This window comes from Nyctereutes procyonoides, unplaced genomic scaffold (assembly GCF_905146905.1).
Source record: "Nyctereutes procyonoides isolate TBG_1078 unplaced genomic scaffold, NYPRO_anot_genome, whole genome shotgun sequence".
In the NCBI taxonomy this organism is placed as follows: domain Eukaryota; kingdom Metazoa; phylum Chordata; class Mammalia; order Carnivora; family Canidae; genus Nyctereutes; species Nyctereutes procyonoides.
The window spans coordinates 36,865,804-36,885,058 of NW_026575134.1; the positions used below are offsets into that span (position 1 = coordinate 36,865,804).

A 19,255-nucleotide genomic window follows, 5' to 3' on the forward strand; every position below is an offset into this window, starting at 1 on the left:
CCAGAGATGTCGATGCTGAGTAGTCAGCTCACCTCAGTGTTAGAGCTAAGTTGTCACTTCTGTCCTGGTTTTACGATGGGTTCAAGTTCCTGCTCCTAGTGAGGTTGTGTTTTCTTTTATATTGTACCAGGATTCCTCAGAGAAACAGAACCAATGAGATACATATATATACACATACATATAAGTATACATGTATATGTGCACCCGCATCTATCTTGAAATAAAGATTTATTTTAAGAAATGGCTAAAAAGATCAATAGAGCAGGCCAGCTGAATGGAAATAAGGGTTGAATTTGCAGTCCTGAGTGAAATGTGTAGGACAGACTGGCAGGTTAGAAGCTCAGGCAGCACTTCTGTGTTCTAGGCTTGAGGCAGAACTCCTTATCTGGGAAATAACCAGTTTTTACTCTTAGTGCCTTCAACTGTGGGTAAGGCCCACCCACATTGTCAAAGATTCTCTTTTTTCTTAACTCTTAATTAATCGTATCTACAAAATATCTTTACAACATTTAGACTAGTGTTTGACCAAACAATTGGACATCATAGCCTATAACCAAGTTGACATAAATGGACCATCACACATACATTTTTAGTGTCATTCCCAAACAGTTGAAACAAAGCACATTAAATGTTTTAAGAGATTTCTGTTTACAGTTAGGAGGAAGACTAAAATAATTGCACTGCTTCACTGCTAATTCACTCCAATTTTATGATCGTTGTCTTAGGAGTTGAGAATTAGTCTTTGTAGAGGACATGAAAAAGTACAGCAGTCTTCTTCTGAAAGGTCTGAGAATAGACCTGGACATTCCCTGAGTCCAAGTGTATGAAGTGATCCTGTACCAACAACATTCTCTAAAACTTAACATCACAGAACAAGAGAATTGAAAACCTTTCCCTGTTTTTCTCAGATCTCAGGCCCCCATGTTTAGACCAGACACAACTCACCTCCATCCACAACACCGTCGTCTCTTGCATCAGAGACAGCAACAGAACAGAAAGTAAGTATTCATCCTGCTCCTTGGTGGTTTCTTAATTCAGCTTTTAATTTTGACAGTTTAGCAAGATGCTACTGATTTAGTTTACTTTTTAAGTAAACTTAATTAGTATTGAGTTTATGTTACTGGTCAAGAAGATTATATATGCTGTCATTTTATGTTTTCGATACACTAGCTTTATTATTTTTTTAGAGAAAGCGTTGTGGGGAGGGACAGAGGGAGAAACAGAGTCTGAAGCAGACTCCATACCCAGCACAGGGCCTAACATGAGGCTCGATCTCACAACCTGAGATCACGACCTGAGCCAAAATCTAGAGTCAGATGTTTAACCAGCTGAGCCACACAGGCGCCCTTATACACTAGGTATAAATGACAAGATTTTATCAACGAATTTCTAAGATTCTATAAATCTGTTTCTCATACATCAGAAATACAATATAGATCTGATTTTTTAAGTCATTTTATACTCCTTACCGAGTTTTTACTATACTGTTAACTGTCTTTGTTTATCATCTCAGCTCAGAGATAACCGTGGAATATAATCTCTAGCCTTACATTTCGGTCTTATGTAAAGTCAGCATTTGCTCTATTTTTGCCTATAATTTAATCCTCATTCAACAAATAGAGAAACATGTATATGTGCAGCCCTGGCTGTGTTTCAAGCACTGTGGTAGGTTTTGAGGACTGAAAGAACAAAATGGGTGAAAGTCCTGCCTTCATGGAGTTGACATTGTATAATCATTCATATACAGAAAATTAGAAAATTAAACATAACTTTGAGGTTTCTTTAACCTTCAGTTTTATAGGGATCCCTGGGTGGCTCAGCGGTTTAGCGCCTGCCTTTAGCCCAGGGCATGGTCCTGGAGTCCTGGGATCGAGTCCCACAACAGGCTTCCTGCAGGAAGCCTGCTTCTCCCTCTGCCTGTGTCTCTGCCTCTCTCTCTCTGTGTCTCTCATGAATAAATAAAGTAAAATCTTTAAAAAAAAAAAAAAAAAGAAAGAAACCTTCAGTTTTATAGTTCTACATGTATAATTCCTTCTCACTTTCAAAGAACCTCTAAAATACTTTTTGCAGGGGGAAAAAATACAGGCTCTTAAAATAAGACACTGAAAGTATAAACCATAAAGGAAAAGATTAATACATTTGACTGTTAAAATATAAAACTTCTAGTACCTGTAGTTAACAATATGGTTTTATGTGTTTGAGAATTCATAAAGAGGATGGATCTCATTCATGTGAAGTGTTGTTGTTAGCACCAAAAAACAAAACAAAAAAAAAAAACAATGGGAGATACAGAAACTCTGGTAGGTGTTGAATATATCCATTACCATATGTGTAGTGATGGTGTAATAAGTGTTTGCATGTCCAGACTTATAAAACTGTACACATTAAATATGCACAGTTCTTTGTCAGTTATACCTCAGTAAAGCTGATACGATTTTGCTCATATGTGGAATTTAAGAAACAAAAGAACAAAGAGGAAAAGACAAAAACTCGTCACTATTATAAAGAACAAACAGTCGGCGACCAGAGGGGAGGGTGGGTGATGAGCACTGAGAACATTTAGAACTGTTGAACCATTGTATTGTACACCTGAAACTCAAAGATTTTAAACTTGCTTATAATCAGGAAAATACAGATTAAAATTAAATAACCATTTTATATCATCAGACAAGCAAAATATGAAATGTCTCGACACTTCATTGTTGGCAAGAATATTGGTTAGCCTTAGCCTCTTGTAAAGCATTTGGCAATAAATAATAAGGTTGAAAATGTGGATGAACCACATGCTACCACTTCTCCTTGTTGGTGTATACTTGTGTATGCTCTCAACACAGATAAAGGTGAAAAGCATAACATTGAATAAGAAGCAAAGAGCAGATTTACATTTCCAGTACTATTTGTGTAAAAGTTAAAGGCAGATGGAATAATACTGTATAATATTTAAAGACATACATGAGTCATGAGTCTTAAAAACATTGCAGAGAGGGACTCCTGAAGGGCTCATTTGGTTAAGCGTCCAACTCTTGGTTTCGGCTCAGGTCATGGTTTCCCGGTTATGCGGTCAAGCCTGGCGTCAGGTGCCGCGCTCAGTGTGGAGTCTGCTTGGGATTCTGGAATTCTCTTCTCCCTCCCTTCACACACACACACACACACCAAGCAGCCTCATGTGTGCTCACACTCTTTCTCTTCCTCAAATAAACAAAAACTTCTTTAAAAAAAAAAATTTCAGTAGGAGTGCATGCAAAGTCAGGATAGTGGTTCCTCTTGGAAGGGAGGGAGGCAGGAAACCAGGATCCAGATAGGGTGCAAGAGGGCCTTAACTAAGTACAACAGTATGTTGCTTTAATATTGTTGAAAACCCTGAGACAAATAGGGGCAAATAAATTTTTTTTCATTAAGTCTGAGTGGTAGATAAATGAATGTTTATTACGGGCTTTTCTCTGTATTTGAAGTATTTCATGATTTTCATCAAGTTAAAAAAGTATATAGACTGCAAGTCAAATTGGCCAATGTTCACATCTCTTGGGCCTTGGTGTATTGTCTTCAGCAGAGAAAATAAAACTGCCTACCTCTTAGGGTTATTGTTGGGCTTAAACAGACGTCCATCGGTGAGAGTGCACAGCACATGGCGAGGCACTCAGCTCTCCGGTGTATTGCCTTCAGCGTGCATTGAGTAGCTTTTTCTTCTCTGATGCCATTAAGATTCAGTCCCTTTTCACTCCTTTGTTGACAAAAGCAAAGTGCAGTCTTATTTTTAACTGGCCCAGCTTGTTTCTGTATTGTTACAAAGCCTAAAGAGCAAATGTGCCCCTGTGTTTGTTTTCAGCCAGCATCGGAGCCTCAATGGTGCAGGAGATAGAGGAAGTCACCGGAGCAGTCATCAGGACCATCTCCGAAAGGATCCCTACGCCAATCTCATGCTGCAGCGAGAGAAGGATTGGGTCTCTAAAATCCAGATGATGCAGCTGCAGAGCACTGACCCCTACCTGGACGATTTCTATTACCAGGTAGATGACCATTCCATCCCTTACTCTGGTTAGGCACTTGTGGAAATATTGGTAGCTTTAAGTCCTGACAGAATTTTCTTTGGACTTAGTTTTCAGTAGGGTAAGAATTGACTAAGCAAATTCTGTCCTCTTAAGCTGGAGACCCTCTCCCTATTCACCAGAAGGTTTCTGTATATGCCTTTTATTCCTTACACACAGAGCCTTTTGGGCCAGAGTTTGAAATCTCTTCAGCATTAATAATCTGGTTCTCTCAGTGAAGATTTATTGGTGCTCTAACTTTAAAGATATTTCCGTTGATGATGGGCTCTTCTGAAGGCTGGGATTTTTTGAGAAGTAAATGTCTCTAGCTGTCTAGCAAAAATTAAGGATCGATATATTAATTAGAGTCCAGGTTGTTGCTGCCACCAGTATAATCACATAGTGATAAAGAGCAGCCGTACTCTGGGCTTGTGTTGCAACTGAATTCCTCTTCCTGTGGTAGAATTACTTTGAAAAACTGGAGAAACTGTCAGCTGCTGAAGAAGTACAAGGCGAAGGTCCCAAAAAGGAGCGCACCAAGCTCATTACTCCTCAGGTGGCCAAACTGGAGCACGCCTATAAGCCAGGTAAGGTCCTTTTGCCTTGGCCCATAATAAAAGAAAATCAACATGCTGTAAATACGGCAAGGTAGAAATAACTGTATAGATGACTGGCTGTAGAGATGTTCAAAGCTCATTTATTGTCCTTAAATGCAGAGGTCAGCCTTCACTGCAGTACAGAATGATTTGGTTTAGCAGATAGACTTGTAGATCCTTTACTGCTTGAGGTTCCTAACTTTTTAAAACATGTTACAATTTCTAGTATCCCTATAATAAATGGGAAATACTTCAGATTTTTATTAATTATCCTTGCAACCAAAAAATGGGAAAAGATTTAGGTAAAACATCACATTAGATACATAGATTTTTGTACTGAATTGTTAGGCTCTGAGTAAAGAATAGAGAATAAAGGTCTTTGAAAGCTGCCTACATTGCTAAGTTATTTGTTGGAAATGTTCTGTCCTTGCAGTGCAGTTCGAGGGTTCTTTGGGAAAGCTTACTGTCTCCAGTGTGAATAACCCCCGAAAAATGATTGATGCCGTTGTAACATCGCGGAGTGAGGATGATGTAAGTGTCAGCAGAACTGTGTTCAAGAAATGCTGGGTCAGGTCATCCCTACTCCCTGGGGGTCATTGTGGGAGGGAATCAGGCACAACAGAGTTGTTTGTTGTCTAACTGGGAGCTTTCCTCCACCGCACCCCAGCACATCCTGGCATTCTGGTTTCCTGCGGGTGGGCTGAAGTGCTAACACCTTTCTTTTTAAGGCAGCTAGGCCAGACTCAGGGTGGCAGGAGTCTTTACACTGGGTCACTGGCTACAAATAGCATTGGCTGTTTATTCCAGTTTTTAAAATTACCATTTTCTATGTGTTTTAAGATTTTCTTGTGATTATCTTCATCTTCACTGCATTCTACGATTACCTTTTTATCCATCTGTAAACTCATTTTGGTAGTCTTTGTGGGTGAATTCAGTCAGTTCTATGACCTTTGTCCAATTATGGTTGTTTAGATTGTTTATTAATGTGTAAGTTTCTCTTACAGTCTGGTCACAAATGAAACTATGCACACTTAGAAAATTGTTTTTAGGGGATCCCGGGGTGGCTTGGCAGTTTAGCACCTGCCTTTGGCCCAGGGCGCGATCCTGGAGTCCCAGGATCGAGTCCTGTGTTGGGCTCCCGGCATGGAGCCTGCTTCTCCCTCCTCCTGTGTCTCTGCCCCCCCCCCTCTCTCTCTCTCTATGTCTTATCATGAATAAATAAATCTTTAAAAAAAAAGAAAAGTCTTTTTAACAGAGATAAAGAATTCACACTGAATAGTCTTGTCTTTTTTTAGGAGACAAAAGAAAAACAGGTTCGGGACAAGAGACGAAAAACCCTTGTCATAATTGAGAAAGTAAGTTTTAGAATTTGTTGCTGTCGTTAGTTCCAAATAAGGAACTGTCAAATATATGTGTACACAAGAAGTGGAAAAGTAAGCAGTCGGTGTGCTGTGATTTTAATTAATGAGCATATCCTTCTTACATGCCTGTTGTATACCAGAACACACTAGAAAGGACGTGCTGTGCCTCACCTATGGCCTTGTGGAAAGAACACTGCAGTTACAGTGACACGTCCTGGGTCTTTGTCCAAGCTTGTTCAGTTAACTGCTAAGTGTTTGCGGTCAGGTCACCTTTCTAAGAAAGTGAAAAAAATTATACCATTCCACCTGTGAATTAATTGAGTTAATTAAATCAGTTCACAGGTATTACTGGATATCCCCTGGATGCTGGGCACTGTGCTGGATGCCAAGAAAAATGTGGTCCTCATTTGGCACTTAGTTTGTAAAGTATAAATAATAGTGTTGCAAGGCCATAGGCACAGTGAGGAAGGGCGCAGAATGTGCAACCACACTGCAAATCACATCATCTTCATTTCTGAGTCTGTGACTCGAGGCAAGCTACTTAATCTTTCTGTGCTGTCCTCATTTTCTTTATCTGCAACAGTGGAGACAGTAATAGTCTTTTTTCAGACCGGGTTGTGGAGAGCATCAGGTGAAACGAGTATGTGCACCCAGGACTGAAATTATTGCTGTGTTTATAGATATAAGGCACACCTGAAGCAGTGATACAAGTCATTTATGTTACAGTGCTATTCTTGCTGCTGGAAAGTTTTCAAAGTACTGTCCGTTCCATCCTGGTTAGAAGTCAGGAGGGACAACAAACAGGAATTCCTTAAGTCCTTTCACTCTGTTTTTCTGGATTCAACAGCACCTTTTTCCTCTCAGTCTTACTACAGTTTGTTTCCACTCTTTGTACCTGGTGGTCTTAAACTCTCAAATTGTTTATCAAATACTCCGATCCTGACCCAGCATGCTGTCGCCTGCTTTGTGTCTCACTTAGACCTATAGTTTACTCCTGGATGTGGAGGATTATGAAAGGCGGTATCTCCTAAGTCTAGAAGAAGAGCGACCTGCCCTGGCGGATGAAAGAAAGCACAAAATTTGTAGCATGTATGACAACTTAAGGGGGAAATTGCCTGGACAAGACAGGTAAGAATTGTACACTTGGAGTGACATGTGAGACCAGCCAGACTCCTCACTCGGCTGACCTGAGCTTTCTACATGTCTCTCTCTCAGATACCTTCCTTACCATCCTGGGAAGCTCAGAGTCTATCCTTCTGGCCTAACTCAAGTGCCATGTCATACAAAGCACTTCATAATCCTTCCCAGCCAGGAAAAAAAAAAATCTTTTTTCCAGATTCATTTATTCATCACCAGTATATTCCCTACCTGCTAAGGCCTATGCTGGGCACTGCAGAGATATGGTGGAGAACAAGATTTGGTTTCCGTGTTAGAGCCTACAGATTGTGCTTGCTTTATGCTTTACTGTAGCAGGTTCAACCTTGTAATTTTTGCATTGTCTTTTTCTACTGAGATGAAAAGTTTAGACATTTATATTCTCTTGGGATTTCCATAGAATGCTCATATGCTATGGAAGCCAGTCAGTCTTCCGGTGGGGACCATGCTCCTTAATATAGCTGTTTATCTGTATCTGTCATCTCTCCCATGCAGGATCTTGCTAACAGTAAATGTTCTATAAACCCGAAGTGTTTTATTTGATGAATGCAAGAGGACTCTGTCCTGATAATTTCCTTTCCTTTGCCCCTTCAAGAGAATTGGTGATTCTTCTAAGCCAGGGCACGCACAGACCAGAACATAAAAATAAGCACCCTCTTTTCAGCACACCTTTTCTGGAGTCAGGTTGACATACAACTGGTTGAATAAATGTAGCTTTGTCCATAGTTGGAGATGTTATGCAGCCATCAGATCAACGTAGTTGAAGTATGTTTATGGAGATAGAATATTGTCACAAGAAGTCGAGTGAAGCAAGTCAAGAAACAAACAAAACAAATTCTCTGGATTTTTATTTTTTTTTAAGATTTTAGTTATTCTTGAGAGACACAAAGAGAGAGGCAGAGACACAGGCAGAGGGAGAAGCAGGCTCCATACAGGGACCCTGATGTGGGACTTGATCCCAGGACTCCGGGATCACGCCCTGAGCCAAAAGCAGATGCTCAACCACTAAGCCACCCAGGAGCCCCATTTTATTCTTTTTTAGTGAAAAAATATACAGCACAAAGGTTCTTAAATATGATAATAATATAAAGTTAATTCTGAAATGATTGTTTTTATATCCTTTTTGCTTATGTATGTTTTCAGATTTTGCCGTATCAACCATGTTTTTTGTTTAGTTATATAACACGTAAAGGAAATGAATGCATGTAGTTTGAACAAGTCTTTTTAACATACATCTGTGAAAGGACAATTTTCTACATTTGCGAAACTTGAAAAACGACTTGTTAATGTATGGTTGAGAATTGGAGAAGTAATTCTCACTATTTTGCAGCACAGGTCATCTTAGGGTGAAAACGAGCACAGCATATTCGTTCAGTAACATGGAAGAGGAGAAAAAGGATGTATTCAATTGTTCTTGCTGACCTAAGTGAGCATTTCCTTCCCCCGCAGGCCAAGTGATGACCACTTTGTACAGATCATGTGTATCCGAAAAGGGAAGAGAATGGTTGCCCGTATTCTTCCTTTCCTCTCCACAGAGCAAGCAGCTGACATTCTCATGACAACAGCCAGGAATCTCCCTTTCCTTATCAAGAAGGACGCACAAGATGAGGTGATCCCCCATGTGGGACTTCTTTCCTTTGGGTCTTCATAGTTTATAAGGTTTCTAGAATCCAAATTTCATTTTCTCCCCCTCCTCATTTCTGCTGTCTTATCTAACCTTCAGCAGTAGGATTTGATTATTTATTTTTTTTTAATTTTTTTTTAATTTTTATTTATTTATGATAGTCACAGAGAGAGAAAGAGGCAGAGACACAGGCAGAGGGAGAAGCAGGCTCCATGCACCGGGAGCCCGACGCGGGACTCGAATCCCGGGTCTCCAGGATCACGCCCCGGGCCAAAGGCAGGCGCCAAACCGCTGCACCACCCAGGGATCCCAGGATTTGATTATTTAAAGGAAAACTCCAGCACTATATTTTTAATCCCACTTTTGCTCCAGTAGACCAAGTTCCTAAACCAAGGAAAGCAGTAATCCCATCTTAATTTGACATAGTTGTGAGGTTATGTTGTATATCAGAATTTTGGGAGAAGCAGATAATTCAGCCCTACTCCCAACATGCTGAATCAGAATTTATAGAGGAAAGATCAGGGCTTCTGTATCTATAACAGAATCCCTAGCTGAATCTGATATGAAAATTTACAAATTTATGATCTTGGTTAGTTTGCTGGATATAAAGTATCCCTCGTTGGGCTGTTGTCAAGAGCTTAACATTCAGCTGTAGACTTAGTTGAATGGTGTCCCACAGGAGTCAAGCCAGTGCTTGTAAATGACATTTATCATGATCTAAACTAAGTTGGACTTTGAAACATGATTTTCAAGATTGTAAGTTAACTCTTGGTAAGAACCGTGCTCTACTTATCTTTGTCATAACACTTGAAAGATAAGTGCTATTTAGAATAACCTTAGGAGTTCAGAGCAAGAAATTGATAAGGGTAGCACACGGGCAATTAGTACTGTAAGGTTCAGAATGTTAGAACTTAGAGCGAGCCTTATTACAATAGACTATGCTTGATTTTTTTTTTTTTTTAAGATTTTATTTATTCATGAGAGGCAGAGACATGGACAGAGTAAAAGCAGGCTCCGTATAGGGAACCTGATGTGGGATTCCATCCGAGGTCTCCAGGATCATGCCCTGGGTGGAAGGCAGATGCTCAACTGCTGAGCCATCCAGGCGTCCCTAGACTGTGCTTGATTAATAACCATCTGGTGACGATCCACAGAAAACATGGTGTCAAAATACCTTGTAAGTGGGATGGTATGAAAAAGTTGAAAATTATTCCTTCTAAAATCATAACGAGTTGAAAAAGTCCTAGAGATTATAGCACCAGCAGAAGAAACTAATGCAAAGTTGAGGCCTCATTGTCAGGAAAGGTAAAGTGGGATGAGACAAATACAATTGGAAAGATTTAAGAAGGGAAAATGGGTTGGAGGAAAGTTTAAGGATTTGAGGTCTATCCTAGAAAATAGAAGCCAAACTGAAAGCAACAGGTCCCTTATCACCATAGATGGTTGTAGGCCATGGGGTGCGCACTCCCAGTCCTAGAGGAACTCCTCTATGGAAACAAGTTTGGGAGAGCTTTATTCATTCTGTCGATACTTATTGAACATGTGTATAGACCAGATACTATTTTAGGTCCTAGAAATATAGCGCCTAGTGCTGGGAGCTAGGAATTCGAAGATGCTTGCCTCCGTGGAGGTACCTGTGAGTGATGAAAACTTGGTTAATTAGAGAGGCCAGAGTTTTTATCTGTGCATGCTCAAGAGTAATAGGCCAGATCTCTGAATACCGTTGCTGGAAGTAGTAAGTAGTTGCAAGTCTAATGCATAAACTATACAAGGTAATTCTGGAATAATGTGCCAGAAAGTAAGGAAGGTGACTGACTCCTAGGGTCCTATGTGAAAGATGTACAGACAGAGTTCAAGGGGCTCCTACTGCCTGAAAATGGGGTAATTTGCATCAGAAAGAAAAATTACAGCAGCGGCTTGACATACATAAAATATTTTTAATTTAATGGTTCATAATGATACCAAAAAATATATATTCACCTTCAAAGATTGCTAGGCCATCAGTTCATTATCCTGAAAATGGATAAAGGAAAAGACTCAAACATCTATCTTGTCTTTTCATTACAACGAGACATCATGGTGACCACAAAGTTGATCATAGAAAATCCTTCCTAGAAGCATTTCAGCTAATAAATGCAAAAGAAATGATAAAATTAGAAAATTTCCAGTTCACAATCGATAATGGAAAGGCAATCGGTCAGCCTGGACAGCAATTCCTTACTGGTGCCAAAAGGTTAGGTTACAGGTGGATGGGGAATGGACAGTAGTTGGAGCACCAAACAACTGATGGCTATGTGAGAGTCACTGTGCTTTGTGACACGATGCAGGAGAAACCTCCGCTCTCCATCAGGGAAGTTTTTGCCTTCCCCTGATGAACTTAAATCTTATCAAATATCAAATTGTAATCATCAGTTTTTGTTGGAAAGACAGGTACCACCTACCAGGATGGTAGAACCTGTTAAGTGACGCCACAGATGTGCAATTAGCCAAATCCAGACAGCAGGACGGCGTCAGTAACTCAACAGCATGAGAAAAGGAGACAGTGCATGGGCAAAGGACCTGTTTGCAGATTTTAGAAGCCTTACTAGCCAGATGCGATGTGTGGGTCCTGTTGGAATCATGATTAGAATCAATCAACTGTTAAAAAAATGTTTTTGAGACAACTGGAGAAATCTGAATTTGGAGGAGATATTAGGTGATACTAAGGAACGGCTGTTAATTTTGTTAGCTGCAATAATACTGAGAGGTTTTATTAGAGATACTGGCTGAAGTATTTATGGGTGAAAGGCTAGGTTATATGGGAGGGACATTGATTTCCTAAGAATGGTAGAATGTTGATTTTTTCTTTTCTTTTTTTTTTTTTTTTTTTGTATATTTTTTCATTGAAGTTCAATTTGCCAACATATAACACCCAGTGCTCATCCCATCCAGTGCCCCCCTCAGTGCCTGTCACCCAGTCATCCCAACCCCCCACCTACCCCCCCGCCTTCCACTACCCCTTGTTCTTTTCCCAGACTTAGGAGTCTCTCATGTTCGGTCACCCTCACTAATTTTTCCCACTCGGCTCCCCTCCTTTCCCCTATATTCCCTTTCACTATTTCTTTTTTTTTTTCTTAAAAGATTTTATTTATTCATGAGAGACACAGAAAGAGGGACAGAGACGTAGGCAGAGGGAGAAGCAGACTCCATGCAAGGAGCCCGATGTGGGACTCAATCCCGGGACCCCAGGATCATGCCCTGGGCCAAACGCAGATGCTCAACCGCAAAGCCACCCAGGCGTCCCCCCTTTCACTATTTCTTATATTCCCCATATGAGTGAAACCATATGATGTTTGTCCTTCTCCGATTGACTTACTTCACTCAGCATAATAATCCTTCAGTTCCATCCATGTACGTTGAAGCAAATGGTGGGTATTTATTTCTAATGGCTGAGTAATATTCCATAGTACATATATGAATGTTGATGGTTTAATTATTGTTGAAGCTGAGTGATGGGCACACAGATTTCATCGAACTCTTTACACTTTTATGTATGATTAAAACTGCTTTTGTTGTTAAAGCATTGTGTACTCAGAGTGGTAGGTAACAGAAAGTCCACTCTCCATCTTGAATGCCGTCACTTTTTATACATGGGCAGTGAGTGCTAGAAGCACCCTGGTTCCTCTCCTGTGTTAGAACCTGGTTCTATTGATCCTGCCACCTGGGCCTTGTGGCTAAAAGAACTGAATGACTCGCAGGCCAGAATTCAACAGCCTTGGATTCTGGGTCTCTTCTAGTTATGGAACTCTCAGCATTGAGCTTCTGCTCACTTGGCCTGGCTTGTCTAATCTGAAAAATTAGATTATCATTTCTCTATCTTCTTATTGAGCTTTATAAAGATCAGACAAGATCCAATTAAATTTGAAAACACTTCTGGATAGTTCCACGGCACTCAGAACTTATGTGTCTTAGAGTCCTCCTCATGGTATATTGAATTTGCCGGTTTACTCGTGACTCCCCACGCAACCTTAGATGCCTGCAGGTCTGTCCTGTTTACCATTTCACAGGGGGCCCCGGTGCCTGGCACATGGCAGGCATGGAAGCGTTTGTGGAATGGGTTAAAGTACCAATGTGTTACCATGAGTCATGCTGTTTGAGAAGTGATTTTACACTCTTGGTGGATACGAATCCTGTTTCCTGTGCAAATTGAGCTTTCAAAGTTGTCCATAGACACCTCAGAACCCACTGTTGAGACTCTGGTGGTACCTGTTAGACATGTCAGCCCTTTTGTGGTAAATCTTGCCTGAGGCTGTCCAAGTGCTGCTGAGCACCCTCCCGTCCGCGCCTGCTGACACAGGCTCATGAAGCCATAGCTGCCAGGATGTAACACTTTTCTTATTTTTTGTAGGTGCTGCCATGCTTACTGAATCCCTTCTCTTTGCTCCTCTATCACCTTCCGTCAGTGACTGTCACCAGCCTTCTGCAACAGCTCATGAACCTACCTCAGAGCGCAGCTGCACCAGCACCCTCCAACCCTCACCTCGCTGCTGTGCTCCAGAACAAGGTGCTCCTGCCCTTCTAGATTTCAGTTACACATGTTGGTGCTGCTTTCAGGGGTGCCTGAATGGCTCCATAGGTTATGCAGCCAGCTCTGGGTTTCAGCTCAGGTCGTGATCTCAGGGTTGTGAGTTCGAGCCCCGTGTCAGGTTCTGCGCTCACATGGTCTGCTGCAGTCCCCGTCCTCTGCCCCACGCACAATCTCTCGCTCTTTCTCTATCTCTAAAATAAATCAATCTTAGAAGCTTCTTTCAGTCAGGAGTTATGTTAAGCTCCTAGTGTCAACAAAATAGGATTTTCTGTATCTCACATAGAGTAGCTTGGGCACAGTGTCCACCTGGCATCAGGGGTGCAGGCCCCCCAGGTTTCTTGCTCTGCAGCCTTAGCAGTGGCTCCCACGCTCAGGACCACTCCAGCTCCACTGTGTCAGGAAGGTGCGTGCAGAGAGCTGGCTGCCTTGTTGGCACCTTTTTCCAGGAGTTCTGACCAGCGACTTCTACTTAATCTCAGTGGCCAGGGTTTCCTCACTTGCAACATGGAACTGCAGAGAAGGCTGGGAAACCTCTTAGTTCACACTGTTGTGGTCTCAGATAAAATCCTAATTCGAACACGAGGAAGAAAACACATCAGGTTCCTAGGGGGAGTGTAACAGAAGAGGAGACATGAACTTTCTGGACAGCTTTCTGTTTCCTACCCACGCTAGGTTTGTGACGCTGAGCACAGTTTCACTTCACAGCTGTACAGGGAGGTGACGATTCAGAGCACTCCTGTTGCTCTGTTGCTCCGATGAGCTCAGAACTGTGATGGTTCAGTGTGCTGCCTTTGTCCCAGTGGGCACGTGTGCAAGCACAGTGGAATGGGGAGTGTCAAGGCCCCTTTCCCCCCTGGCATCTGAAACCCTGTCAGGGCAGGACTCCAGGGTGGCAGGTACAGCAGGGGCTGGGAGGTAACAGGCTGTGGGCCTCCCATGGTGCGTGGTCTCTGAGATTTAGTATCGATAAGGGCAGCAGAAAACCATGTGGTCAGACAGGAGATGGTTCATGTATCCCAGTGTTGTTCTCTGATGGTGACCTGAGGGTTCTCTGGGAGGCGATCTCGGGAACCGGGGTTCCCTTCAGACCCGTCTCTGTGGTTCCATATATGTTATTTCCTGCCCCTTGTTCCTGTTCGTATTCCACTCTGTGCCCCTCGACCATACGTGTCCCACCGGTACTGCCTACTGAATCGGGCACATCTTCAGTCTCTGCAGCAGGTTGTTAAATCTTAACCGTCCCAGACATGTGATGTATCTGAGTCCTTCTCTGCCTCTATTGGCCCAGCAGTTGTGTCCTTTGTTCAGGAAACTTTCTCAGGAGACTCGAGGAAAGCTTTTCATACCCTCATCATTTCAGTGACCTCTCTGTGTACGTTTTCCCACTGGTCTTCACATCTTTTGTCTTTATTCAAAATATCTTCATCTATTAAATGTTTTTTTTCTTTTTCTGTGAACTTTTAGTTTTCTGTATCAGAGTTCTTTGACTTTCTTTTTAAATCCATTTGTTTTAGTAAAAGAAACACTAAGTCCCACGTTATCTGTGGCAGAGAAAAATTACCTTTTCATCTGACTTTGGGGTGGGGAAGCAGGGAGGACGCTTGGCACTGGGCCCTGCCCTTTCGTTGATGATGCCGTCACTGCTCTGCTGAAGTGGAGGCAGGAGGAAGACACAGCGTCCCAGCTCACGGCTGCCCCAGTCTGCCAATCCCACAGCACAGTGGTAGGGCCACCTTGATGTAGTGCTGCTCCGGGTCTGATGCTGGGACCCTGTCCGCGGTGCTGGAGGATTGGGTGCGGTGCTGAGTGGGATTCCCTCTGTCTCCTGTAGTTTGGCCTGTCACTGCTCCTCGTCGTCCTGAGCCGTGGGGAAGACCTGCAGAGTTCAGACCCTGCCACGGAATCAACACAGAACAACCAGTGGTCAGTCCAGGCTGCATTTCTTCCTTCACATTCTTTAAGGTGCTCCCTTTGTTCTTCTCATGTTCTCATCTGCTCTTAATGGTTTTCCTTTCAGGACAGAGGTGATGTTCATGGCAACCCGGGAACTTCTGCGGATTCCCCAAGCAGCCCTGGCCAAGCCCATCTCTATGCCCACAAACCTGGTGTCCCTGTTTTCTCGCTATGTGGACCGACAGAAACTGAACTTGCTGGAGACAAAGCTGCAGTAAGTGAGACAGCGCAAATCTACATCTCACTAACGTGGGCACTGTAGGAGTTAGGGGGAGAAGGTGGGGGGCGGGAGGACACTGCAGGAGTTGGGGAGGAGGTCAGGGGCACCAGGGCAGTGCAGGAGTCAGGGGGAGGAGGTTGGGGGCACCAGGGCACTGCAGGTGTTGGGGAGGAGGAGGTGGGGGGCACAAAACTGAATTTGGTGGAAGTGGTTAAGGACCCATATGCATATGTGAGCATCTCCCAGCGACAGGACGCTGTGTGGGGTACAGAAGCATCCTCACAGTTCACTGAGCAAGGGAGGGAGTGTGTCAGTATTCTGTTATGAGAATTCTAACAAGGGTGTGACTAATGCAAACAATCACCTTCTGTTTTGACTCATCTATGCAAGTGTCCTTTCTGTCTCTTTTCACCCGTAGGCTCGTTCAGGGGATCCGATAAAAGGTCTCCACCTGCAGCCTGGACCTCCTTCTGGCTGCCACCTGCACTGCCGCCGTCATGATGGAGTGTTTTTAATGAGGGAGGGAAGGTAGCTTATTCCCCAAAGCGTCTCGTGGACGGATTCCGGTCACAGGGGTGGTCTTCCCCTGCCAGGTGTTTCCCCACTGCTCTGTGACACTTGGCTGGGCGATTCTCCTGCTGGTTCCTTCCTACCTTCTGTGTTACAATTCTGCATGTCCTGCTTTTCCTCTCAATTCTTCTCAACTTTGCATTTTCTTTGCCCTAGAGACACAAATGTAATCTCTCCCCTTACCCCACCCCACGATGCCAGTTCAGAGTAGACCGTAGCCTGCCACAGGGTTCCTGCCCTCGTCCTATTCAAGTCTTCTTTCATTGCCCCATATCAATACAACTATAGGAGAACCAATTAAGTAGAAACCAATATATATATATATATATATATATATATATATATATATGCACTCTCTCCACATACGTTCACGTGGTGTCCAGAGGACCCTTAAAGAACGAGTTTTAGATTGAGGAATACGTAGTTGACAGGTCCCTTCTCTAAAAACAGATCAGCCAATGTATTTTTAATCTGTTTCTAGTCCATCTCGTAATTAATTTGGTGGTTTTGCTTGTTTTAATCTAAATACAGGGTATGCAGCACGTGAATAAAATCCGAACTCTTACTTGGCTGGCACCCAGCTCTAGGCTGAGAAGTACTGTGTCTCCTCCCTGCCCTATTCCCTTTGTATCTATGTGTCCCCTGTCATCGTTGTGCCCCCCCTCCACCCCCACCAATGAAATGGCACTGGGTTAGGCCCTTCTTCTGCAACCACCACTGTGTGCTGGAGCATGTCCCTTCAGGAGTGCAGGGTTGCCCCAGATGAACCGGACGTACAGCCTGCTTCCACAGCGTAGCATTGGCGCACTTGCTCTGTCTTCCTGACACAACTTCAATAAAGCCATGCTTTTACTTCCCTCTTCCCCTTTATTATTTGATGTCGTGGGTAGTAGCCTGCACAGGTGACCACAGAAGGTAGTTGGGCTGGTATGCTCTGCCGGCCCCTCTACAGCACAGCAGAACTGCTGTCCTTCCCCTTCGTCTGCAGGTCCCCTCCTGGGCATCAGGGGCCTGGCTCTAGTCCCAGTCTGTTCTGGCCGAGCAGCCGGCCACTCCGGACCCCATCCCCCTCCTTCTCCTGCCCCCCCCCCCCCCCATACCTCCATCCTCCCCACCCGTGCAGCAGCCAAGCAGGAAGAGGCCTTTGCTCTCCAGTCATTACAGCCCTCCAGAACATTAAATCAGCATCCATTTTACATGGCTGTCCTCATATACTGTATGCTACTCTCACCTTCTCAAATGTTAGTGAGGGGACACATGATGATGCTCAGAGAGAATCAACCGTTTGCACATGCGTGTGTTGTCCTGCAGTACTGTCCTGTTACTCCGCTGTCCTTGCTCCCATCTCTGCCCCCACCCCCACCCTAGGCCCCAGCCCCCAGCAGCTGCTCCCGACCACTCGACCTAGCTCCCCCCGCAGCCCTCACCTACTGACTGTTTCCACCACGCGCCTTCCCTCCCTTCCCCTCACAACGGATCAAGTGAATACTTGACTTATTTCTTCCTTTCTGTGCTTTATCTTTTTTGTTTGGTTCTAATTAATAAAAATTAAAGTTTCTAAATTTACATTTTTATAGGGTATTGTAAATAAAAACAAATTGTATACTTGAAGAATCATGTGCCTGCATTTCTACTTCTTGTTTCTTCTTGTCCAAACATGATGGCAGACGTGTTCTAGCCTGTTCCGTGGACTGGCGAAGCTCTCAGTGTGGGTGGTCAGTAAGGACCTTAACCTCTGTGCTGCTGTGAGGGATGCAGGTTAAAGACCTTCTGCTGCAGAAACGGATGGCAGGTTGTGGTGGATGCACCATGCAGTCCCCTTGGCATCCCATCCACCTCTAGGCTCGGGTGCCTTTACAAGCTGTCCTGCAGCCCATCTTGGCCTACTGCTGCCGGCCTGGCTTGCTCATCTCCCAGGACACAGGCCAGAGTGGATCATTCTTTGCAGTAAATCTGTGTCGTTGGAGATGGGGTGTTATCTTCACTCAGACGCACTCCAGGTCAGAGATGCGGCCCTCTGCCCTCACTCTGCCCTCGTGGTGTGTGCACCTGACTCTTCCTTGCCACATCTCCTGAGACTTGCAGGATCAAGCAATTTCTGGCCAAAAAATAACAGAATCATCCCATTCCTCAGTGGGTTGGAATGGAAAGTAGTACTAAAAAACTTTCCGAGAGATCTCTCCGTCTCCAACTGCTCCTCCCCTACTCTCTCCCAAATAAATCTTAAAGAATCAGTGAATATAATCCTCTAAGAAAGGATATTAAGTAGTAACAGACTTGTGAATAATAATTTTTAAAAAGGGAAATGCAAATGAATAAAACTAAGTTCACCCTCACCCACAATAGAGAAGTAACAAGATACTTTAGTACCTATGAAATTAACAAAATCTTTAAAAATAACGCAAGTGAGAAGAGGCTGCCACTCGAACTGGTAGGAGAAACTACATTTCTGGAAGTCCTTTGGAAGTATTCACAGCCTCTAATTGGGCTTTAGAAATCTAAGGAAAGTCTAAAGGAATGATAACTGCCACGTTATTTTAATAGAAAAATTACAAGGAACCTAAATACCCAGTCTTGCAATAATGGTTATGTAGATGATCAGCCATGTGTCACAAGAAAGCAGAATATTTAATCATGAAAAGATACCGGATGGGGGAAAAGCGTAAAGTATATATGCTTTTAATCCAATCTTTTTTTAGAAGATTTTATTCATTCATGAGACAGAGGGAGAAGCAGGCTCCCAGGAGGGAGCCCGATGCGGGACTCGATCCCAGGACCCGGGGTCACACCCTGAGCCAAAGCTAGATGCTCAACCACTGAGCCACCCAGGTGCCTGAACCCAATTATTTTTTAAAGAAAATGCATCTACAATGGAAAAAAATACCTCAGGAGGGGAGGGTATGTTCTGAATGGTTACTGATGTCTGTTTCCAGCTGTGGGAACACAGGAAACAAGTTTTGCTTTTCATCATTTTCTGTAGAGAAAACGCTTTGCTTATATCCTTGGGAGAATTTTTTTTTTTTAAGATTTTTTTATTTGAGAGAGCAGGGGGAGGAGAAAGGAGGGGCAGAGGGAAAAGAAGCAGACTCCTTGCTGAGCAGGGAGCCCAATGCGGGGCTCCATCCCAGAACCCTGAGATCATGACTTGACCCGAAAGCAGACATGTAACCCACTGAGCCACCCA

General features: G+C 43.3%; 1 protein-coding gene across 1 annotated transcript in view; it reads left to right on the forward strand.

The window, feature by feature from the left end:
- PATL1 (PAT1 homolog 1, processing body mRNA decay factor) overlaps positions 1–17,685 on the forward strand; it is a 29,624-nt gene extending 11,939 nt beyond the window's left edge. The window contains exons 9-19 of the mRNA XM_055301183.1: positions 909–998; positions 3,827–4,007; positions 4,489–4,612; positions 5,055–5,152; positions 5,917–5,976; positions 6,962–7,110; positions 8,587–8,746; positions 13,149–13,304; positions 15,160–15,251; positions 15,346–15,495; positions 15,920–17,685. Of these exons, the coding sequence (XP_055157158.1) occupies positions 909–998; positions 3,827–4,007; positions 4,489–4,612; positions 5,055–5,152; positions 5,917–5,976; positions 6,962–7,110; positions 8,587–8,746; positions 13,149–13,304; positions 15,160–15,251; positions 15,346–15,495; positions 15,920–15,941 (1,282 nt within the window). The 3' untranslated portion in view covers positions 15,942–17,685. The remainder of the gene's footprint in view (positions 1–908; positions 999–3,826; positions 4,008–4,488; positions 4,613–5,054; positions 5,153–5,916; positions 5,977–6,961; positions 7,111–8,586; positions 8,747–13,148; positions 13,305–15,159; positions 15,252–15,345; positions 15,496–15,919) is intronic.
- The last annotated feature ends 1,570 nt before the right edge of the window (positions 17,686–19,255 follow it).